General features: G+C 47.9%; 2 protein-coding genes across 2 annotated transcripts in view; one reads left to right on the top strand and one right to left on the bottom strand.

Moving 5' to 3' along the window:
* Positions 1 to 4,346, top strand: part of LOC126545771 (uncharacterized) — a 4,361-nt gene extending 15 nt beyond the window's left edge. The window contains exons 1-2 of the mRNA XM_055061309.2: positions 1 to 3,243; positions 3,323 to 4,346. The exon at positions 1 to 3,243 is cut by the window's left edge and continues 15 nt beyond it. Of these exons, the coding sequence (XP_054917284.1) occupies positions 193 to 3,084 (2,892 nt within the window). The 5' untranslated portion in view covers positions 1 to 192 and the 3' untranslated portion in view covers positions 3,085 to 3,243; positions 3,323 to 4,346. The remainder of the gene's footprint in view (positions 3,244 to 3,322) is intronic.
* Positions 3,101 to 25,065, bottom strand: LOC126545788 (mambaquaretin-1-like). Its single transcript, XM_050193788.3, has 3 exons — positions 24,949 to 25,065; positions 10,978 to 11,157; positions 3,101 to 3,203 (listed from the first exon to the last, which is right to left on the bottom strand). Exons 1-3 carry the CDS (start codon positions 25,001 to 25,003, stop codon positions 3,178 to 3,180), a joined length of 261 nt encoding a protein of 86 aa, XP_050049745.1. The 5' UTR covers positions 25,004 to 25,065; the 3' UTR covers positions 3,101 to 3,177.

The raw sequence follows: 25,065 nt of genomic DNA, 5'->3' as shown, positions 1-25,065 counted from the left end.
AGATGAAATAATGAATAGCCCATTTATTTTCTCAGTATTGTTCATCTCAGTCGAGCGGCGCATTGAAAAATATTTAACCGCAGGTTGCTTATCCGCTAGGGGGAGAGGCAGACGAAGAGTCCTCGTGCCTCCTCGCGGCGAGTGCTCGGGGATGCCTGTGCAGGTCACGTAGTATCACAGAGAGCCGCCTCAATGGCCATGTTTGTCACCGTGGCGCTATTCTTTCTGCTGCTCAACGCCGGCGGCCTGATGGGCCGCGGTCCGGGGCCTCCAGAACCGCACTCGGACCAGCTGGCGTACACCATGGACGTAAATCCTGTTCACCCTTACCAGGCACCCGTCTACTACATGCGCAGCCTCCTCGGCAACCTGGAGTACAAACCTCGAGACATCAACTTCTTCCTAGAGCTAGCGAGGGAGCCCAACGGCTTCTTGGACATCTTGGACAACTACCAGCACGGCATCAGCATGGTAATACAGTTCGGGAACGCTATACTCGCGCTCGTCGCCATTGGCGGCATGGTAGTGGTGGCAGCCCGCTGGGGAGGTTACTGCGGCGGAGACAACTTCCACGAGATTACACCATTCTCCAAGACCACTTACACTGTCACTATGTCAGCGACGCTGTTCCTTGGCGCCGTAGATTTTGTTCTGGCATTCATGCTCTACCAGAGCAGTAGCGACCTTAGTGCCTCCATCGACGCCCTGCCTGCTGTGAAGGAGATGGCTGCCAAGGATCTTGCCGCCTTTGTGACCAACACTATCAACCAGCAGATGGACGTAGCAGAGCGAAAAAAGCGGCGGCGTCTGGAAGAGCTCGAAGACGACTTCCAGAAAGCGTTCACCCGCTTCCTCAAGGCTCGTGTGCACAGTGACCTCATGCTTCGCAATACCGTCAACATCAGCGACTGCGCCGACAGTGCTCGGGAAATCGGCATGCTTTTTGTGAAGGATGGAGCTCATACTCAAGGACACCGCCTGCTACAAACGAGCAAAAGTCTCGCTCGAGTACGCGACTACCAAGAACGGCTCTGTAACCTTGTGGCTGCTCGAGTGGAGAAAGCTACCGCTCTCGACAGAAGGAAAACTGTACAGAAGCTCAAAAAGGAACTCCATGAAAGTACCCAAGCCAGCGCGCAAGCGGAGCTGAAAGAAACGCTCAATGGTTTGGACAGAGCTTTCAATAGACTTACATCCTACGGCTCGAAAACTGGCTGGTGGGACCGATTTCGGTCAACCGCGACGTTTGGGATCGTACCTGTATTTTTCATTTTAATCCTTTTCGTGCTCGTGCCATTCGCTATAGCAGCCATGACGCAGCACAACTTTGAGGAAGAACCTGAGGAACGGAACATCCGGTCGCACGTGTCAGGAGTGGCGCTCATTTATTGTGCTTTCTTCCTTTACATATTTGTGGTGCTTGCATTGTACATCGCCTTGCAACTTTTTCCGTACGGCGCAGTGGGAGAGTGCTACCTCTGCGGTGCGTACAGACAGGGATCGTTCCAAGTCCTCAACATGCTAGCAGTGCGCCTTTGGCCTCTCAACGAGCGGGCTTCGATGTTCCGTGGCATACACCCCAGCGAGATATTGAGTAAATGTAGCCACGGGGATGCAACACTAGCCGACTTGAGCGTACCCGCTGAAGTGCGTCAAGACACTGATGCGGGACACCGGACCACGCGAGCTCCCACGCTGGACTCTGAGCCATTCAAGCTGGCCCAGCGAATGCCGGCATTCGTTGTCCACGACCGGCACGTCGCCATGCTGCCCACTGAGGACATCAACGTGACCACGTTCATCACATCGCTGCGCACAAGCCTCTCCAAGGAACGCACCCTGAGCAAGAACACACGCCAAAAAGCTTCACTTTTTCTCCAGAAATGGAACAGGCTGGACCTGGAGGACGCCACTGAGCGCCTGGCTGCCACAAGTTACCGACGCATGCTGCTCACAATGTTACCCAAGTATTACGAGGATTATTTTTACGGACCGACCATTGATCGACACATAGGAAATTGTGGTCCCGTGTACAATGTCGTGGATAAGACTATGAGTGCCACCTGCGACGGCTTCGTCGACTCGCTCTTAGCATTTGTTTTCCTTCTTGTCGTGGCGGCAGTGGCGTCGATATTGCTGGCGGTCATGGCCGCAAAAGGAGGGAAAAAAAATAAGAAAGGCAAAAAGAAAGGCAAAAAGAAGAAGAAAAAGGGCAAAAAGAAGAAAAAGAAGAAAAAAAAGAAGGGAGATGACAGCAAGTCTGAAAAGTCGTCCGCATCGACAGCTTCTCTGTCAAAGGCTCCAGAACCAACAAAGACCGTCACACCTGCGCCAACGCCACCAAAGACCGCCTCCGAGGACGCCGTCATCCGCATAACGACCACACGGACAGGTGACAGCCCCGCAGGATCCGTGGACCAGACAGACTTCCTGGAGATTCGCCTACCGAACCAGCAGGAGCAGCTGGCGCCAATGGTGGTGCAGCCAGCAAAACCACCAACGCACACCGTAGAGACGCTCCACATTCAGATCCCGCAACAGCAGCAGCAGCAAGTAGCAGCGGTCGTGGTGCCGCCGCCCCCCCAGCCACAGACGTCCACTATCGAGATCCGGGTTCCACAGAAGCTCATGTCACCCAAGCCACCACAAGTGGTGGCAGTGCCTGCCCCTGCAAACCGGCGCCAGGTACAGCGCGTGGTCTCGCTCAACCTCGCAGGCAATCTGAACGCGCTCGGAGCCCGGCGCTCGACGAGTCAGACGTCGCTGGTGCAGCTGGCTCGGAGCCCCGTTCAGCCGGTGCAGGTGCTGCGGCGACCCTCAGGGGGCCAGCTAAGCACACTACAGTGGCCCTGGAACTTGTGGTATCCGTACTGGGGCGGTGGCGGCGGCCAGCCCTTGGCGCGCGCGGTCAGCCTGGTCACCGAGTCCTCAAGCTCGGTCGAGGTCGTCGAGCGCGCCAGGGTGCCCGCCGGAACAGTTGTCCGCCGAGTCCAGTCAGGCCCTTTAGTTACACGGAGAGTGGTGACGGGCAGCTCGCCCTACACCTCCGTGTACCCTTATTATGCATACCCACAACCCTGGTGACAGAAACGGACCTGGACCATCTGGAAACAATCTTTAATGTGTCGAACCGGATCGCTGCTGCCGTCAGTGAGGCTGGCTCTGCTGCTGCCGCCCCTATCCACTGGTCGTCTTGTGGGGATCTGGGAAAAAAAGAGAAACACCCAGAGTTGGTCCCTCGAGGTCAGCCGCAGCTCTGCCCGCTATACGACAAGCCTGCCCCATAAGCAGCGGCTGTCTCTCTCTCTTTCTCTCGTTTCAGAACCCAACCTGAACGAGCCACAACCGATGCAGCCGTTGGACTACGAAAGACCATGCAGGAGCCCCAAGCAGCTTCTTGTTGTTTTACGACCAGATAGCACTTGCTTACATTCTGTGTACTTATGAAAGTTACTAAGGCACAAGCTCCCATGCGACCGTGGCTAATATTGCGGGTCCACTGTGGACTCTGACCTGTGAGATGCAGCGTGAACTGTTTTTAGTGATTTCTATTAAACAACACAGTACTACTTTTGTACTCTTACTACATCTCTAATACCACCAGCAGTGTCATGAGATGGTGCGCGAGCGCACTGCTCCCTGTATAGTGACATTTCCGAAGAAATTCATTTTGCTTTCGTGCCTTCCTTTCCTCATGTGTTGAAGGCTCCCGGTGCCGATTAGACTTCCATTTGAAGACACGCTAACTGTTAAATGATCGTTTGTTAGCGACGCAAATATGGTGTTTCAGTGAGCGTTTAAAGTTAACAGAACCATCCATGGAGTAGAAATAGAAGATACTTTTCCAGACATGAAACTGCGATAATTACACATTACTGGAACTTCACTAACCTTTAGTTAATTTATGAGAATGTTGCCTCAGCGGAATCGAATCCCGTCGGTGCCTAACGCATGTTCACTTAGAGGGACTCTTGCGACAACAATCACTCGAGATATTCGTCCCCAAAAGCCACAACGGGGCACATCAGTCTGTTCGGTAGCGCGTCAGCAAGGCCTACGAAACCAATTCGAACACTAATGTAGCTCGTCGTAAGTTTGCAAACGGATATTCAGATTGACTTCAACTCTGTCAAGACAGCGTATTTCCCAGAGCAATTAAAAGGCTAATTAGCGAGCCTCTGTTAATGATTATCGCAAAAAATCGTGTGTAGTTGCGCGAAGAACGTTTAACCGAAAAGAGTATTCATGTTTGCTCTACTTTCTTTCATAATTACTTCGTCCTTGCTAAAGTGCCTTGCGTACTTTCATAATTGTGCACTTATGAAATAAATGTGTTGAACTTTCTTCGCGCCAAAGTGTCGCCTAGTAATTTTCCTTGGCTAGCTACGCGCCTCTTTAGGCGGGAGCAACTGGAATCGTCTGCAGCATAATATAACATAATTTTAAGCTCAACCTAAATCACAACCGCAATAAACTTAGATGCCGTCCGAGCTAAGCCCGGCTTTTTGTTCCTTTTTACCACTGCGTAGCTTCTGTTTCTTTTTTTCCTCACATTCCTTCTTGCCAGCGTAACAACATGAGTCAGCCTACAAAGGAAGACAAAATCTTATACTAAGACCGGGAAAGACTACGCTACCGTAGCATTAAATACAGTTCCATGTGTGAAGGGCTCAATATATGCTGACGCTGTGGGCAGACGCGTGTTCGGATCTGTAGGACATGCCCAGTGCCTACACTCATCAAATGTACAATGCTTTTTTACCAAGTAGTGCAGCCAGAAGAGAATGCGGTCACACTGTTAATAGGGTGCCTCGATAGGACTCCCTGCCACAGATATTCCGGTACCGTTCCTTCAGTACGCTACCCAAAACTTCTATGAGCAGCAAACAGCTCGAGGAGGAAATTCAGTAGATGTCCTGCCTAGACTCGTCCATCGACGTTTACTATAGGTATTGCAACATTTTCAGTGTTGTGTTGTAAGGACAATAAACGCGCAAATAAATTTAAGCTTCTACTACGAAATTACTGACCAGAATCGTTTAATCGTAAGTACTGAAATTCTTGCGATCAGATACATTCTTCTTCTATTTGCTATGTGGTTTCATATAAAATTGTTAATATATGCGTATCCTGCAGTTTGTTTCTCATTTGAGCTTCTGTCATGTTTTGTGACAAACGGACGGTATGCAGTTTGAAATATGGGCTGTTGGAAGTATGGGAAATATGGGAAGAACTGAGTAGTTGTAGTCAGGTTCAGTATAAAGACCCAAACTTGGCTGCGCGATGTGTATTACGAAGAACGCATTCAGGCATTAGCGGTTGAAAACACTCGAAAATACATAACGAGTGCGAAAACACAACGAGCTCTCTCAATGTCGACATTACGAATAAGGGAGAAATGCTAAGCTTATTTTTAACAGCCTCACACTCCACTTGATGACATTGCACTTGTCAGATAACTGCCACCATCGCTATTTCTCAGTGATACTGATTTCCGGGCACAATCGTGACGCCGCGTTTCGGCCACGTCACCTTCGTCGTCTTCAACGTCATTGTACCATTGAACGAAACGATGACGTCCGGCCGTCTCGCACGTATCAGTTTTTTACTGGCCCCTTCTTCACTTATGCGTCAACAGCTTCACCGCTTTGGATTCGCGGTGTGGCCCACACGCGTTTTACTGGTCGCCGAGACGCTTGGAGGCTTAGAGGCGGGGCTTCGTGTCGTCTGCCAAAGCGCGAGAGCGCGCCGCGCTTTAGCAGACGACACACGACACCTCCAAACCCCTGTGCGCCTGCGCCGCTTAACTGCGATGCGCGACCGCGCCGCGTGCGCTGGCGCTCCGCGGGGCGGCGCGGCCACGCTGGGCCGTGTTGTACGTCTCCTCTGAAACTTGCTCAGCGTTGTAATGTAGATACTTTCAATACATGAAAGCCTTTATGATCAGTTTGTTGCTAGATCTGGTTCTCATATGCTTAACGGAAAAGCACTGGTGCAATGTTACACATTGTTGTTGGTCGTAAACTGTGCCGCCACTGTCAAACAAGATATTGTGGGTTGTATGGTCTTGAATACATAATAAAGCAGAATGATAGACCAAAAGAAGGAGACCAATGCAAAAGCGTCCTCCGTAATTATCATTAGTATTACTACTACTACTACTACTACTACTATTATTATTATTATTATTATTATTATTATTATTATTATTATTATTATTATTATTCACTGCGTTATCACGTATCCAAGAGTGCATCTTCAAATCCATGCGTCCAGTTTTAGTAGCGGTGTTAGATTGAGATGTATTTATCTGCTGTGGCGCATTCATGCGACGAAGAAATCTCCCATGAGGAAGCCCGAAGCCTGGTGGTCTTTCCTTCTGAACTGGGCTCTTTCTAGTACAGAGTGACTGCGAAATCGCAGTGAGCCTATGCCATTGCTACAGTCACGTGGGAACATTCTTCCTAATTATATTATGTATGAGACATCTGCATGAACACTCACGCGCATATAATGTCGCGTTTCCAAAAACAAAAGGGGTCTCGGATGCGCATGGTTCCAGGGGCAACGTGATCTTGCGTGAAGCCCTTGTCTGACAACAAAAGATATTCAGATTTCTGGTTTCTTTTTCGGGAGTCTCCTTTATCGCAAGAATCCAGCGTTAGAGTAGTTAGAGCCGAGGTGAGAAAGTGTACGCACCATGATGAATGCACCCAGTTACACGCAAAAAGCAAAAGCAGAAAACGACGCTACTGTTGTGAGCTACGGTTGTATTTGTGTAGGTTATTCTGGGTATCTTTATATATCTGCAAGTTCGTGTCGTGTTTGGTGAGCACGATTTGTTCAAGTCAGTGACGTCCAGCCACTGACGTCGGGAGCCCGTAAGAGGTACTGTGAAAATCGAAGATCGGTATGCACACTGTCGGCAAGCTGTCATTCATATGCCATCTGCAGCAATTCAAAATCGGCATCAAAATGTGGGAGCGTCGTAAAGCGCTTTTGCGCTTTGAGGTGCACAGCATTTTCTTCCAAAGTGAACAGTGCCTAATAGGAACTGGTTACAACCTTTAGACACGGTTTTTTATTTATACTGCGCTCCCTTCACTTGTAACACAAATATGGTAGCACAGTCACTTTTTTTGTCCCCGCCTCACAACTGCACAAGCAACTACACTTGCATTTATCTTTCACCAGACAGAAGTAAAATGTTTTTGTAGTAGTGAAGAGTATACAGATAAGACTATCAACATGCCCTGCACCTATTCGACATCACATTATATGCGCTACTTGCGTTCACGGAAACTTCCCAGGAAATCCTGCAGGGAAAATATTCTGGGTTAAATGATACCAAAGCTTTCCCATGAGCACGTACGAAAGGGTTATCGTTGGTCTGTCGCTTCCGCTAATATCATGTCGGTAATCACGCTTGAACGGCGCCCATCCTTATGAACCGCTTTAGTGTACAAATTGATTGGTGAATACGTACCCTGTTCTTTTGTGTGCGTGCCTAATTTTTACGATTAATTTTGTTCTCAAGATACTGACTGGGTTGGATAATCCAGTTCTCGCAAGGGAACTAGTTGACGAAATAGAAATAAAACCGTGTAACACATTTGTTCGATTCTAGATGTCTCTCGAATCCTCATTGATTTTCTACAGGCATCATTGCTCAAGTAACTCTTATTCGAAAGAAAAAATACAACCCATGAGGTCATCAGAATAAAGATGACGTACACTGTACGGAGAGAACAAAATACGCGTTCGTGAAGGGAGCGCTTTCGACGCACTTTGCTTCCACCTCTCCCAAAACGCTGTGCACACCCGACGCTGCCAGCATTTTGGCGTCGTAACTGCGTGCTGCGGTAAGCGGATGAACGCGTCGAGTGACCGCGAACAGCAAAGTGGCGCGGATTGACCCACCAGCATGGAGCCTGCTTGGGCAGCAGATGAAGGAAGTCTTTCCACGTTAAGCGATGCTCGGCAGACAGCACATCGAGGCACCCTATGAGGAAACACGTTCGATGATACTTCTTTAAAACAGTGTCTCAACCGCAGCACCCATCCCTTTGGTAAAGTAACCCAAACCAAGGCGCTGCGGCTCTTCAGCGCTTGATAACAAGCAGGCGCTGTGGCGAGATGGTCTTCGCTCTCGACACCTGCAAGATAAGCACACACTGGGACATCATTCGCTGAGAGTTTCTTTGAGAGACACAGAGGGAACAAAGCTAGTCTTCCAAACGCTGATTGCTGTTCGCAATGCTTCTGCGCAGTTACGCATTCTCGCAGAGCACATTCCGATGAATGCGCACGCATAACCTTTTCTTTGGTGTCACCCATTTCCACCCCCGTACTGTCCCCATCCGTCATCTCTTAAAGTGTCTCAGAGAATGCGACCGTCCAATACCAAAAAAGTCTTGTCGGAGTAAACATGGGAAAGAAACGGCAAAATTAATAAGAGCGTCGATTCTGAATCCGCGAACATGCGCGAGTACGCGAAACGCACGCGACATGGCCTGTTTCTCTCTTGTGACGTCATCTCGTTGTCTAGATCTATCGCTCCGAAAGTCCAAACCGAACTCAGGGCGCAGCAATGCCGCATTTTATTTCAAAGCGCGATCACATATTTTGAACACCGCGACCGCAGCCGATTGCGCCGTGGGGTCACGGGCAATGCAAGAATAACACCGCTATGGCCACGTCGACTGCAGTTTTCGCAAAGCTGCTCGCTAGGCGTTTTGAAAAGCGAGGTCTTTTCAGTTATACTAACGCTTCCGGCTTGTATTTGTTCACTGTGTGGCGATAGTGGCATGTTTTTTGTTTCGTATCTCCAGCAAAAAATGCTATCTCCGAACTAACGCTGCACACAATGAAAAAGTTAAAACCAGCATAAGGACCCAAAATATCAACTTGTAAAGACATGTGTCATAAGTTTGTCTACGTTAGCACTGCAACATTCTTGCTCTGTTGCTTCTAGCTTATACAGAAAATTTTTCTTAACTTTCCATATCAACAATCCTCATGCTACATATTTTGCCATCAGCAGCAAACCCACGTTTTTAATGAAAGACATATTTAGTTCATGCGTGGATTGGTAATACGCTTAGTCCCACATGTATGACGCGCTCCGTGTAAAACTGGGGCACCTATGCAGGGATGACAACTTGAGAGTGCAGTTTCAGGAGCTGTTGTATAATAGTGGCGAGCGAAACTCTGCGTGCAAGCTTCCCGAACACGGCACTTCACCGCAGCATGGCGCTTGTGCTTTCGAGCGTACAAAGCACGTGCTCGCCCCCAACTTCTTGTCCTGAGTGCCAGATATCCAGCCCCCCTTCTCTAAACTGTACCATCCTACTGCCATTTGGGGAAGCCTGACAAAGAGTTGCTGCAGTCAACCCCGTGCAATTACCCCCCTACAAGGGAAGGAGGACCAGCGCAAAATTATGCGTCGTACGTTTGGGAAAAAGACATAAGGGGCATACTGAAGGATGTAACTAATATAACCAGAACTCGGCCTTTCCGATTTACATTTTAAGAAAGTACGCCAATTTATATTCTACTTTTTAAATGCGTAAGCATTTCTATGCTTGCCCAACGAGGAAAGCCGTCCGTCTGTCACGTAAGAGGATCGCTTTCAAGATGCGGTCCGCAGCAGCGAGCGACCTTACTTTCGTGCTGCCTGTCGCTTCAACGAGAACGAAGCGGCGGGAACACAGCGCTCACGAAGCTCTCAGCACACGCCGCACGCTGCACTTTTCGGAGATCGCTTTCAAGATGCGGGCCCGCGCGTCTCTCTTCAACGCGAAGCGGCGAGAACACAGCGCGCGAAGCTATCGGCAGTCGGCACTCTCTGTCCGCATCGCAGATCGCTTTCAAGATACGGTCCGCGCGATCTTGTCATACGCAGCTACTGCTGGAGTATTGTTGATCACGGTTCGTAGTGCTTCGACGCGGATGGATAAGGCGCTAAAGAGCGATAACGGCTTATAATTATTGGAACGTCGTCAGCGCAGCTGGCGCCGCCACCTGCATTAATTTGCTTGCATCCTCCATGCACCTTTAGCCGCCGTCCGCACCAGTTAGTGTCGCCGCAGTGCTGTCGTTTCTACTGGCCGGATAAAGTTTCATAACATTGATAACGACGCCGGCCTGCATGGAGACGAGCAAGTGGCACAATGCTTACGCATCCTTAGACAACTCCCAGAGGAGTTTCAGCGTGAACTTTTTTCCAGGAATTTGGTTTTAGCTGAAAAGGGTCAGTGAAGGCCAATTTACCAGAGAGCTAAGCTGCGAGACTACATGAGCTCCGATTCAAGGAGCCTTGCGAGATCAAGCTTACGCGTCAGCCGTGCGGCCCATTTTACGCAGAGGGGCCGGGGAAGCCCTGGCCCTTTTGCATTATTCGAGCTGTGGCCACTGCGACCTGGGAAAGTTCTCTGATCATAACGCGGGCTCGTATCTAGCCTTTTTCGTACTATTCGTTGGAGCTCTGTACCCTCGTAATTCTGATACTATTTGTGTTCGAATATGACTGCATAGTCATATCGCTGTACGGCGTTGTTCCTCTATTAGACTGATTAGTTACGTGTATTGGATGGAACTACAGTGTTGAAGAGCAGGATCTGCAGTCGTTAACGTTTCAGCGTCGACATAATTAGTGACCTAGATATTAACAAAAACAAATAAACTAAGTTTTTTGCCTAAAAATTATGAACCGAAAAATGCCAGTACAAACGTTAATCTAGGAAACTCACCGACACTGCTAAGAAAAAACAAATTTTCGACTGGAAATAAAAATCGAAGAATGTACACGGAATTTCGGAACAATAAAAAAAAACACAAAACACTGAACTTGAGTGATAACCTATGGTATGCTTTTGTTTTGCTTCCTTGGCCTGCTACCGCACTTCGGTCTTCGACGGTATCAGATGGTTGCGACCTAGCTAGGCGGTTCCGGCGTCTGTCGCGCCATATACTCACGGACGCACGTCTTCTTGCATTTGGCCTCTGTGTCGAAGCGGTTGTCGTTGCCGTCGCAGCCGCCGTACACGAACAGCTTGCAGGAGTTGGTCTTACTGTCATAGTACCACTTGGTCGAAGCATCTTCGCAGTTTCCGGGGTCCTTCTTCAGGGTGCACGCTTTGTTGTGTGCAGCATGACCTGCGTACAGTGACCAAAGGGCGCGTCCGTGAACAAGAGGGCGGTTACGGGAGGGTGATTCCACATGTATAAAGCATTTTCTCATAAAGAGACATACATCTTGTTAGCTTTTCATAAAATGCTACTCGTGTGAGGCGAAAGCTTAGCACTACGTCGCATGGTCAAGGATCATTTGGAGCACTTTTTTTTATTTGATTTGAACCTCAAGGGTCCCCAGACGGGACTTCGCATGAGGGGTAGGCGCATGAATGGCGGATAACAATGACTGTTGCGTAGAATTATGAAGAGTAAATAGCTTCTTCGATGGCATTCTTGAAATCGGCGGGATCAGCCATAAGAGCTTGGCTGCAGGGAAGGTCATTCCACTCGTGGGCTGTGTGCACAAAACAATGACTTCTGGAACGTAGTAGTGCAGGAACGGTGCTGGATGACTCTGTTCGGATGGCCTGAGCGTGGTGTTCAATGCAGTGGTTGGATGAGCTGGCTGTCTCGGGGTGAACAATGGAAAAACTTGTGATAAAGGCAGAGGCGTGAAAAACGGCGATGGGATGCGAGAGAAGGCAGTTGTAACTGAATTCACCTGGCATTCACCTGGCAACTGCGGTCAATAAATCATGGCAAAGTGGGCGCCAGCACGTGTTCACAAGAGGCGAACGTTCATAAAATTTCCTTCAAGTAAGTGTTATTCATGCTTCTCCAAAGCCTTTACTATCGTCTTCTCATTCGCCACTACACTGGCAGGGACAAACGTTAGTCAGCATGACACTGAACGGGGCGAAACCATGTTGTTTGGCAAAGCACCACCGTGGCTTTCGCCAACGCTTTCGATTCCAGGCCTCTGGACTCGTAAAGCCCTGCTTGGCTAAGAATAGTTAGTAGCAACGTGCGCCAAACAATCGTCCTGTATAGACCGTTTTTTCGTAGGCGCCGCCATATTGTGAACGCAGTGGAGCCGCCTATGAGCAGCGCCATACTGGCTTGGGTGAAAGCGGTCTTTTGCATGGCAGGTATACGCTCGGCGGCAGTTTCTGGCGCTTGCTTTCGCGGTCGTGCGGTCTGTTTAGTATGACGTGCGTCTTCTACGTGGTAAACGGTTCTGTGAGACGTGCTGGAGTGGTTTAAGGCGTCATGGCCGGAATTTCTGCTGGCGTTGAGGTGGACGGAGCACGCAGCGCGATGTGTGCGCGCATGCATATTCGTGCCTACAATCAGCCTCGGAGATCACTTGTGTATTTCTGAATGTTCCAATCACTAATGTGACCTTATTGCAGTATTATCCTCTATTTCTGAGCTGCGATTTAGGAGCCATGAAACATACGCGACGATCGTAACAGCGTGAGTGTGGGTACCGTTCTGCTACGATAGGAGCTGTGATGTTATACTTTGACAAGCGTTCAAACTGTTCGCTGCAGATTACATTGCGTGACCACTTGGTTCGATGGATGAGGTTTCCGCCCCTGAATAAAATAGTTTTGGCAAGTGATAGCAGCATACCTTACAGTCTGAATTACGCTTGTCCAGCAAAGGGACTGTTTACGAACTGCGCGAGCGTCCTAAGCAGTGGTAGGTGCTGGATTATATATATCTTTGTTCTATATATACCGCATGGTCCAAGCATACCGCATCAGCGGTTATATATTTATAAACGTTGTGCGGCGTGACCATGCGAGGCCCTATTGCGGCGTTAGCCCGTTTTCTCTTGCTTTTTCGAGAAAGAGGATGATAACCGAATTTCTTTTTCGGTTGTGTTCGTTCCTTTCTCTACGACGCACACACACGTATTACGGAAATTTCGTCCTCAAAAATAGGCATCGCATTGTTTTTATGCGATCCCTCATATATTATGGCTGTATGCAGGCAAAAAAGGCAATGTCGAAGCGCACAGGTTACATATGTACCGTGCTGGTTCACCAACCGCAGTGATCGCTGTGTTGAGCAGCGCCATCGGCCTCACGCAGGAAGGCTACCGTAGACATATGGTAATTTGAAGCCTAATAGACTTGAAATGCGCGAAAACGATGCCGGTGCATACCAAATATTTGATTGCGCCTGCCGCTTAGATGTTTCGTGGTATCCTTAGGTTGGCCGTGCACGAGCATGCGCTCTTATGCTTTATGCTTTACTCCCTACGCCAAGCGATCAGATATTGAGCAGATTTACCATTTCATGCTGCTAATACAGAGACACCGGTTTTCTTTGTTGAATTAAAACCGATATAAGCAAAATAGTTCACAACACATACACACACCGCGACTGATAATGTGCATACACCGCGGCTGATAAAACGCGTCACATTTTTGCGCCCCCAAAAGATATTTCCGCCTACTGTAGTTACCGATGCACCGAAAGGCTTCCCTGACGACCTTATATGAACGGACATGGCGTAAATTTCCCAAAGCACCATCTAAAACATCTCAAAATCGTTCCGCAGCACGCGACAGCAATACTTTCAAGCAGTGCCGCGCCGGATCGCCCAAGCCAGAGAGGAGGAAAGGCTCTCCGCGCGCCCTATCCTCCTCGCCCGATGAAACGGTCTATAGCAGCGAATGCGCCAGCTAGTGATATGTAAATAACGAAAAGGTTTATCAATCAAAGCCCTCACTCCGCAACGAGTCAAACGTGCACAAATAAATAATGTCGCCTTAGTCACGCCCTGTGCATCTTTCTTTATAGTGATGACAACTATACCTTGATCTCTCCCTCTCTCTTAATATATTTTGCACAGTGATTACACCTATACGCAAAGGAGTTCTATGAAGCACGAAATTACTTTAGCTTCCAATATCGGCAACCTTCAAGTGACCTTAGCCCACAACCGTTGCCCTGGCAAGAACAAAACCAGATCCCATTCAGGCCACCAGGCACAACTTCGGAAAATGCGATCTCTGGCCCCCAGCCCTTTGTACAGGACCGCATTACATACGCTAGTTACTGCCCAAACAAATTACAAAAAATATTGTTTCCGAGTTTTTCCTAACGCTTCTTCGCAATAACACTCAAGGTGTAGCTCCTAGTACGCCGAAGTTTTATTTCTCATTTCTAATAGCGACGTTCAAAAGGCAGATACAGGGCATCATACACTTCAATGTCATCTTTTGGCGCTGAGACAGGGTTGCATCTACTCTTTTGAACGCCAACGGTCCGTGACTCCGCGGCGCGGGTTTTGCGTCACCTCGAGAGATGGCGCCACGTAGCGTGGCGCCTCCTTCAGGCACTTTAGCTGGGCAGTGCGCTATGTCTCCCTAGCGTCCTTCACTGCCTGTCGAGCTGCCTTCAGCCGGTTTTCTTCTTCAAGCTGGGCAGCGTCCATACAGACCAGTGCACAGTATGGCGTGGTGCGGTGTGGTGGGCTGTGCCGTTGCGAACATGCACTACACCCATTTTAAGATTGTGGCTAGTATCATCTCCAACCAATCTGCTTTGTCGGTTGCCATTTCATGCTTACATATACTCTCGATTACAGGAGAGTCAGCAATTTATTGCTTCTTGCACTGCCTTTTTTCTTTTTGAGTAGGACCTGTCCGCCAATCTTCCTCTCTTTTAATTTGTTAGGGCTGAAAAAAAGCATGCCTTATAGAAAGCGCTTACTCAACGCCGTAAACAGCCGCCAAGGATCAACGACATTCACATACATCTGTAGGTATTTTATGTCTAATGTCAAACTCATCGTAACCGTCGATTGTAAATAGCTACCGACTCGCAATAAAACAGCATTTTTCTTCGATTATGGGCTAAAGCCATTACTACAGGTCATCCCGCGCTAGAAAAAAAAAAGCTAAGTTTTATCATTTTCTCGCCAGTGCAACTTTCGTGCTGCTTCGTTAGCTGGAAAGTTTCTAGGGACTCTGCAGACGCATGATGTCCACTGGAAGGTTATAGAATTATACACTTCACTAGCTACGATAAATTTCTTAAGGGTAGATATAGGAAACTGGGCGTTCATCTTGTTGACCTCTGGTCGTTTTCTTTCTCTCTATCTCTCCCTTTTATCTCGTGACCAGTTGAACATAAATCTAATTTCTTTAGCATTACTGCTATAGAGTCTTCAGAGGGGAATATGTGGTGTGTAGTTCGGCAGGTAATAACTGGCCCTCCATATTCTCATTTAAGTTTTTGCGCTAAACTTGTTCCTAAGAGTCGATGTCCGCGAATCGTGGTGCTCGATATAACATTAGAGAGTTTTAGACATTATGTGAACAAAGAAAAACTGCGCTAAAAAGGACAAGACAGAGAAAGAACCACACGACACAGGCGCCTGTGTCGTGTGGTTCTTTCTCTGTCTTGTCCTTTTTAGCGCAGTTTTTCTTTGTTCTCATAATGTCATACCAACTAGCCCCTCACCGTACGCTACTAGAGTTTTAGAATAGGGGCCCCAAACGTTTTGGGGCCCCAAAGAAATAGCGTCGACACCACTGCGCATGCGCAATACGCAAACTGCCTTTGGGTTTTGCGTTGGGAACGCTATTTCACCGATTTAGCGGGAGCCCAAATAGCGGCCCCAAAAGTTTTGCGTCGGCATACATGGCGGCACCCATCGAAGCGACGGCTCTAACCTAGCACCAAAATGGGTTCGATTCGCGGTAACGCGTGAAGTTCGCAAGCTAGGAGAAGTGATTGCGGTTATCGCTTTCTCTCAACTAGCGTGTGCTTTGAAGATTGACTCATTAGACGCCGCTGATATTGAATTCGATAGTGGATTTTATGGCTCGTAGGCCTAACACGGCTAGGCTTGGCTGGTGAAGGCTAGTAAAGTTGGTTTGCTCAAAACTAAGCGCAACTAATTGTTTTCTGCTTACAGAATAACCTCTAAATTGTAACTAAATGCTAATACACGAAAGTCAAAATTATTCTTCCTATCATAAAATGGTATATTTTATTTAATTATTTCTAATAGCTTTTCTTTGACGCCGTAGTGGCGCTGTCAGCGCAAGACGCTATCCGCAAACGTAAAACCCTATTCTAAAACTCTTCACTCCTACGTGCCCCAACGCTAACACCCGCAAAGCTCTTTGGGGCCCCAAACTATTGGGGCCCCTATTCTAAAACTCTCTATTAGTGAAGGCGCACTTCACCGTTGCTAACAGAACCTTTTGTGAATTCGGTCCCAGATGCAGAAAAGCTTGGGCGCCGGCACAACGTAGTTGACTAGACATAAGTTGGGATCGACAAACGTCGACCAAGGAACGTGCCCCAAGTGCTCGGCTCCTGTGGCAACGTCAGATGTTCGACACTTGCTTTGGACTGAGGCCAGACGCACCCACCACCCGTTGGGGGACGAACTATAAGTTTGCAGAGACATTGCTGCAATTCCTGCATGATGCAGAGTTGGAAGTTTCCATTTCCCATATGCCTTGCGGCGAATCCTCCCGAAATAAAAGAATATCTGTGAATATGGTGCAAAGATATGGAGGCAAAGAATTAGAGGCATACGCCGCAAGCCTCCTCCGCCTTCTTTAGGAAATAAATTATTTATTTCTCTCTATCCCTCAGAGCGGACCGTATACGTTGCTTCACGCATGGTACTTGACGCGACCACATGGAAACGATAGGTGAAATTGCTGTCGACCCTGCATACAAAATAGCTGGTGCATTGCGCGTGCGCATCGCTGCCGACGCGATTCCCCAGGAATGCTAAGGTCCTTCTGTCGTACGCCAGCTGCCTGCATCCGCTGTCTACCTCCTCTTTAATTGTAGAGATCTAGTGTCCACCACTTAGATCCTCCACTTGAGCCAGTCCCATGTTTTATTAAACTAATACGTTTTGCGGCCACCATTACTTAACAATTGGCCGCGCTTAGTCGCCGAATACCCGTCAGGCTGCTGATATGCACGCCTCTGCGCTAAACCCGCAGGTCGCCGGTGATGCTGCGCTCGCGGCTCGCATAACGCGTTTCTCTCCCACGCTCTTCTTAGCGCAGGATCCAACGCCGCTGGTGGCGCAATCAGAGACGTGGCCGCGCGTAGCCTTGACGCGCGCAAGGATAACGGGTCTGGCGCTTCGCCGGCCGCCAGTGCCGTCATGGCCTTCGGCGCCTATCTCGCCATCAATACGCGCCAGGGGTTGTGTGCACTCCTCCCGGACGACGGCATTCCCTGTCCCACTTATCAACCGAAACAAAGACTGCACGACCGGCCCTTCAAGACCGCTTCGGGTTAGATCGCCCACGTCGCGGTGGCGTGCGTGCCATGTTGATGGGCCGCCCTGTGACCTCCGTGACGACGTCTCTCCGCGCTGTCGAGAAAGTTCATCCCACCTATCCCCGGGCTCGACGCGCCAGTGTTTTGCTTCGCTTTATGCGCGTCGACTGTGCGGGTCGAAGATAACGCGAAGACCAGTTTCGCTGGAAGCTCGTGTAGAGCATGCGCACCACGGCTCGCCGTGTAAATATCGCCGCTGCGTGCGACTCGGTGCCGCAACTGCTTTAACTGCATGCGGCTTCACGATGAGGAGAGCTTCCTCTTTTTTTTTTTTTTTTTCCTGCGAAACTGTCGGAATAGGCGCGTTCCGTGTCGCAAATGAGCGCACAGAAGGAGACGTTTCAGCACGACTTAGCTGATACATTGCACCTGGTGCAAAAGAATGTGACAATAGAAGTGAACAGGAAGAGAGTGCTAGACCTCAACTGATGCTTTATAAAAATCGATGCATGCACGACAGGCGTGGTATGCGCCTGTCGGCGTGTCAGAGAGCCGTTGGTTAGCACACGCCAGTCGAGCATGTATTCTTTTCACTAGAACTTGAGTTCGGGGCAAGCGATCTATCCTGTCCACCTCTCTTTTACGGTCATGTTGAGTTAGGTACAATGTATCATCTATGATTCAATTGCGTCAACTGGCGCAACTTCCTGCCCTTTAGCAGCGCTGCTTCAACGCGCCGTCGATGGGACTCAAGTTCGATGTAGGTTTCACTAAACGACAGCCAATGTAAAGCTGAAGAAATACAAAAAAGAAAAAAACGAAACCTTACACGCGGGTCGGAAGCCGCAATTTACTCAAATAGCGGGCGAGCCTTTGTTATTATAAACTTGATTACATTTTCCATTTGTTCTATTTGATGAGTGGTTTCCGCGTCGCCCATCTATTTTCAATTTGTTGTTTCTTTCTGTTGCACCATTAAGGAAAGGAATACACTGCACCTGAAGCCGTCGCTTCCGTTTCTCGCAATGCATTTTCTGAGGCGATAACCTCACCCAGCAATCAGCAACCTTAAATCGCAAGTAGACTGTTCCCCTTCTTCCCACCGTTCATTTTCTTTGTCATTGTTTCTGGCAACAGTGTTAAAAAATCGGTGTGTTCTTCGTGTGGTGCTTTATTTCCTTCGTTATTCTTGTTTACATATTTTATGCCAGCAAGTTATGTATTCTCTACTTGTGAGCAATTTTTTTTCTGTCAGCAATTAAATAATAACGGCCCGGTCTGAAGCAGTTAGGGTGGGTGCACGGACCTTGCACGCTGACGAGAGCATGAGGCTGCCAGCAAGAACGCCACTGGGATACACTGAAATGAGTCCCATCCACCATGGCCACGCATTTAGCTACAGTTACTTTTCCAAATGCAATACGCTTTAAATGTAGGAAAAGAAGAAATGCCGTCAGAATATTATTTTCTATTAAGGACATCTCCTTTTTCGTCGCATACGGCCAGCTTTGTCAGACACTTGCACTTCTGAAATAAGCTAGTCTCCCTCTGGCTTTTCTTCTGCGTCGTACGCCACCTCGTCCGTATTAGTGTTAGAACTGACTTCCCTCAAAATTGCGTTAATGCGGGAAGATGGAAACCTGGCTGCCTGATAAAAAAAAAGAAAAAAAAAAGAAACATGTCCACCAGGCATCACGTGGTGCCGGGTATGAAGTAAGCCGAGGTGGTGAGCGCCGCGGCCACGCGCAGCGATCTTATTGTCCAGCCAATCACGCCCTATAATGGTCGGTGGGATGCGAATGAAAAGAAAATGCACGAAGTTATATCTACCTGTGATGGTTCGCTAAAAAATACGCAGCCAAGTTTCTTCCCAAATTTAACCGATCGGTGTCATTTATGTTTAAGTGAAAGCCTATCATAAAGATTATAAGCCTATTATAAAGCCTATTAAAAGTCTATTATAAAGAAAGCCTATAAAGATATGCAGTGCGTTTCGACAAGGAGTTCCTAGATCACAAAGAGGCACTTCTTTGAATGACGTTGGGACAATATTGTAGCAAATTAGAGCAAGAATGTAATGTTCAGTAGCGCATGCAGTTATCCAAACGCTGCCATTCGTTCGGATGCCGTCTGACCCTGACTTCGCCGCGCCTGATGTAGGTCTTGTGGCATTCAAATGACACGAGTGCTAAGATATCGAATAACGTATGCTTTCACCGGAAAACAAAAGGCACAAAATCGCGACAATGATTTCCGTATCGAGCATGCACTTGGTGATATATCTGTCGTGAGAATTTGCGCTCGATTTGTTCTTTGGCTCATTTGACTAACGGCAGCGCCACATGCTGCAACGGCTCGACCAGCCTGACGTAGAGGGGCAGGCAGCGTGCGATACCACCAGTTCCGCGTCGGGACCCGCCAGAGTAAATAGCAGCTTATCAGCAGAGCGGCTGCGGGAAAAGAAACAGAAGTAATACACGCCGTATACGCCCCAGCAGGGGTTTATCATATCGAAAAGCGGATCCATGATGCACGTATGCCTTCGATTATCGCGTAGTAAAGTGATGCAAAGCTGACCTTTGGTGCTTACTGTTCATGACCACGTGCCCGTGAGAGCAATTTTATGAGATGTAGTAAAGCAGAAAGGACACGTTTGCAAGACAGTGCAAAGACTAACAATATCGTGCAAAAGCTGAACCGATCCCAACAAAGTCTAAGATTCAGACAGTGTAAGCGGTCGAATTGAGAATGCTGAGTATAGGCTGTGCGAGGTAATGAGGAAAGAGGGCTACGTCCGAGGCATCTCCAAAGTCGTTGACATCAGAGCCCCATTCCCAGAGAGAAATTGGTTTGAACTACGTAATGAGAAGAGTTGATAGCTATGCTGGCAATTACGATTGATTCTGATGGCAGGCGGAAAAGAGGTCGATCCGAGATGCCGCGACAATATCAAACGAGGTTCCAGTGTCAACAAGCTGAGGAAGAGTGATCAGGAGGTATAAAACAAAATGGGACAACTTCATCGAAAGAGGCGACCACACATAGTATAGGACATAGCTGACAGCGTACGATTTCTGTTGCCTAATGGCTGGTCTAGCTCTGTGCCATAAAATATACCTAAATCTTCTAATAATCTATCAATAAAAATGTGCAAATTGTAACAAATGTCACCCTTTCTAGGTTTCTTACGCATCATGTTGAAAACAATTTATTATATACATGATAAAGAAACACTACATTGTCGATTACAAGTTAGATTGCCGATTTTTCATAGCCTAAAAAAAATTATGGGGTTTAACGTGCCAAAAACACTTTCTGATTATGAAGCACGCCGTAGTGGAGGACTCCTGAAATTTCGACCACCTGGGGTTCTTTAACGTGCACCTAAATCTAAGTACACGGGTGTTTTCGCATTTCGCCCCCATCGAAATACGGCCGCCGTGTCGGGGATTCGATCCAGTGACCTCCGTGCTCAGCAGCCCAACACCACAGCCACTGAGCAACCATGACCGGTTGTTCATAGCCTCGGCGAATACAAAATAAAATCACCTACATGTGTTAGTGCCGTCGTGCATAAACAATTCGGCGTGTCGAAAGGTTAACTGCTCAAAGATCTCTGGTGCGCTGAGGACGCATTAAGAGACCAAGAGAGGCTGCTTTTCGTATAGATCGCAATTAGGCAAGGTTCTGCGATAACGAAGCGCATTGATGCGCTGCGACTGCGTTTCGGCGGCCTCGGAACCTAAGGTGATAACCCAAACAGAATCTTGGAAATGTAATGGTCTAAAGCAAACGTAAGTGGGATAAGCAGTCGGCAAGAAGCAAGATCAGCGAGACGACCTTCATTCCATCGAGGCTGCAATAAATAAAACCAACGAGAGAAAGGTCATCAGCGCTTCGGCATACGAGCGCCATACAGGTCCACCTTGCTACTGTTCCGTTACACAAGACGATCGAGATGAGCAAGGTGATCAAGATAAGATTCGCTTGCTTTTAGCGCTTCATTCCTAGACGTGAAGCAGGCAGAACACCTTGAACATACATTTTCTCTAATGTAATAAGTATCTCCCTTGAAGTATCGATGTTGTAGGCATGGCAACGACCTTTCACGGCTACACAGTGCTGTTCTTTCCTATTTAACATATTTTAATGATATTAAGTCGGAACACTTCCTCGAGTAGGCCTGCGCATTGTAAGAGCGGTGCATTAATTTACGCCATATTATAAAGGAATAACGAATTTTGATTACATTAACGTAAGTTTCCTTACAGTAAAAAAAAAAGGCTTGTCTGAAGTTATGGCGAGTATACGCATGTAGTTTACGTCTCAAAACTCACCTAAAAATGAGAGACGCCGTAGTGGTATGCTCCGGATTATTTCGATCACCAGGGGTTGCTTCAACACGCACTTAAAACTATGTACAGGGGCGTTTTTCTTGCGTTCCTGCCCCATCAAGATAAGGTTTCCCTAGCTGGGAAGCGAGCCCGCGACATAGTAGCCGCTGGGGCACCGCGGGGTTGACACGCGAACGTCCCTTCCGTATCGATAATTAGGATGTTAGGGTACGAAAAGGAAAGATGGAATCCACAAAAGTCTATTCTAGAGTCTGTTTTCCTTCAACAGGTCAAAAATGGGAAGCATTGGGGAATGATATACACTGTTAGGACGAATCCATATCCTATAGAGTAACAGAATGAACAAAACATCATATCAGCTTTCCTTACAAACCACGCAGCCAGGACGACTACAGTTCGGTAGCTGAGCTCATACATGAATTGCTGGAACTTTGACATTACTGTATACGGATACCATGCTATCCCGTGCGTATGATTGTCGAGCGACAAGCACCGGCAGGGCATTCGTGCTTGAAATAGATTGTGCTCACAAGAGTGCATCGGGCAATGACGTCTTCTCAACTTAGTGTGTTCTACAAAATGCGAGAACCAACACAGAGCCTGCATTTTTTTTTCTTCAAGGTGGGTTGTATTTAGCATAGTGCTAAACGAACGCTACTTCTCTTAATTGGTCAATTGCTGGGCTTAGGACTTTCCGTTTTCTTCTGTAAAACCGCTCTGTCCGGATATTCGGCGCCCGACTGATTGGCTGAATTTGGCTGAAAAGCTACCTCGCGTTCTGCAGCCTGCCGTCTAGTTTTTGCGGTTAAATGATCAAGCATGAACAACCATACTCGAGCTAAAATAAGGTTTTGTTCGAACAAGCAGTTCGAGTGGTCGGTCTATTTATGTGCGCTCTAAAAATTGCAAGACGTGTATCACATGCTGAAGCACCCATAATACACCTGTGAATATTTCTAGCCTTGGCAAGCGACTTCTTGAAAACCCATTTTGTCTTACCTGCTGTTTAGTTATGATCTGTTCGATTATCCCGAAAGTACAAGGGGTATTTCAAAAAAGCTGTGTACACAGATTGCTTGGACGTTGGTCACGTCTTAATCTCCCAGGCGCCGTGCACTCACTCGAACGTCAAAACTAAACGACCCTTCTCGTTCCAACGAAAATATTGATTGCTGCCGCTTTTCCATTTGCCCGCTACTTTGTCACAGCGGTACACAATTGTCCACATAGCTTCTCGTACAAACTTAGTCGCGTACGTACAGAAGAATGTGGGTCCAATTTCGGACTGTAATCTGCGTTCAAGGCCGATTATGCAGGACTTCGCAAGCACCAATACCTCGGGCTACGACGGCGCTGTACCGCAGCGGCTGCTCGCCACTCGACTTTGCACACACGAAGCAAGTGTTGTACTGCTACCCCCGTCACCTGGCCCCCTTCCACGGACAGGAAACCGGACTTGACGTTTGGGGTTTTTCCGCTAAAGTGGAGCACATGAAAAGGCAACGCAATCTCTGGTCGACTGTGCCTGCCTGGGTCGATACTCGTCGGCGTCTTCCTTTTCCAAATTCTAGCCTTCGAGATCTTGATTGTGCCGACACAATGTTTTAGCCAAAGGCCAGCTACGAACAGATGAATGCCACTAACCATTACAAAATTAATTTTCTGCCTTAATCCACCCGCCGTGGTTGCTTAGTAGCTTTTGTGTTGCGCTGCTAAACACGAGATAGCGGGATTGAATCCCGGCCACGCCGGCCGCATTTCGATGGGGGCGAAATGCGAAAACACCGGTGTACTTAAATTTACGTGCACGTTAAAGAGCCCCAGGTGGACAAAATTAATTCGGGGTCCCCCACTACGGCGTGCCTCATAATCAGATCGTGGTTTCGGCACGTCAAACCGTATAATTTAACTTTTTTTTATTTATTTTGCTTGAAATTCCGCACTAAAATAAATGTAGGCAGCAACAGGCTTTGCAAAACGTCACATCTCATCACCTTAACATTGTCGAGATAACTTTTCTTCCATAAACTTTGTTAGCCAGGTGCACGTATTTGCATGTCGTACGTATCGACTTTCCTATGCGATATTCGCCCATGTCACTTTATTTTCTACTACAGCTGATGAAGTAAATGTGGCTGCTACAACATTGTTATGCTGTCCGCCTTACATGGTTATTGACATGCGGTAACAAAAAGAGATCTGAGAAGGATATGTACGAATATAGGGATTGAGCTACCGGTTCGTAGTTCGTTACTGCTTAAAGGACGCTGGGGAAGCCACGGCAAATATACATATAAGTAGCGCTAGGCCTTCTTTTTCCATGAAATGAAAAGAGGACTAGACTAGTTAGTAACCTTACAGCAGTGACGGCTACTCTTTATAATTTAGGAAAAGCGTTAGTCACCCCTATGAGCCTTGACGCCACGTCGCGTTGGTGGTATACCTACAACAACTAGAGGCTATACACTTGCGAGCGCCTGAAAAGCGACAGAAGGCACTATACAGTTATGCAGCTTTGATAAGACAGAGAAAAAAGATTAATGCGTATAGTGCGTCAAGGGTAGTACAAACCTTAAGTTGGAGTAGTTTGACACACACGCACAAGGAAAGAAACAAAAAACCGACAGAATAATATTGGATGTCACGTTTTGCGATTTGCGAATGGGGTGTAATACTACAGCTGTAAGACAGCATTGAAGAAGGTATCATAAAGAACGCGCCATCCTCAGTAAAATTCTGATGGCGACTTCGCCACATGTCAGCATTAAATATTTCTAGCCGCACGTGTAGGAATCCGTTTTCACGTTTTCTTATTCTCTTATATTACAATACACCTCTTCGTTGTTCTCGCTATATAAGCTTTTCATTGAACAACAGCAGACAGCAAGGCCAGAATTAATACGCAAATGCTACTTCGAGTAGTCGAGTGTTCCTCACTGGTACGTTGGACGACAGGAAGCAGACGGGACGATATTTGTCCAGTATGCCTCGCCCGGTCCGGCGTGTCCGGTGAGAAGCAGCCAACTTCCCGAATCGTCGTTCTAAAACCTCTTCAAGTTTATTCCTGACATTCTCGGAAGTGACGAGACCAAATCGGGAAACTGCGTGTTCCGATAATCCTCGTAGGCACCCGCAGTGGCGAGGAAAATGCCCAATTCACGCAGAAGGAAACTTGGCACCAGGGCGTATAGTCGGTAGCACTACCCGTGGCGCTGGTCGCAAGGGGTGGGGGCAGGGGGGGGGGGGGGGGGGGGGAGGTCTGACAACAACCACAAAGCAATTAGCGATTTCTACTCACACACGAGTGAAAGGGAGATGAGAAGCAGGCAGACGAGGCACACAAGGGACTTCATGTTGGCGGCGCAAGAGGCACAAAAGCGAGCCCTCTCCTCGGCGGCTGGTTTAAATACAGCGC

Source organism: Dermacentor andersoni, chromosome 1 (assembly GCF_023375885.2).
Source record: "Dermacentor andersoni chromosome 1, qqDerAnde1_hic_scaffold, whole genome shotgun sequence".
Classification (NCBI taxonomy): Eukaryota; Metazoa; Arthropoda; class Arachnida; order Ixodida; family Ixodidae; genus Dermacentor; species Dermacentor andersoni.
Note: the sequence above shows the minus strand (reverse complement) of the source record. Positions and strands in the feature narration are given on the sequence as shown.

Coding starts and splice junctions, on each gene's coding strand:
- LOC126545788 (XM_050193788.3), bottom strand. CDS start 25,003: ATGAAGTCCCTTGTGTGCCTCGTCTGCCTGCTTCTCATCTCCCTTTCA. Junction 11,158..24,948: donor CATCTCCCTTTCACTCGTGT/GTGAGTAGAAAT, acceptor CACTGTACGCAG/GTCATGCTGCACACAACAAA. Junction 3,204..10,977: donor ATGCAAGAAGACGTGCGTCC/GTGAGTATATGG, acceptor TTTTTTTCCCAG/ATCCCCACAAGACGACCAGT.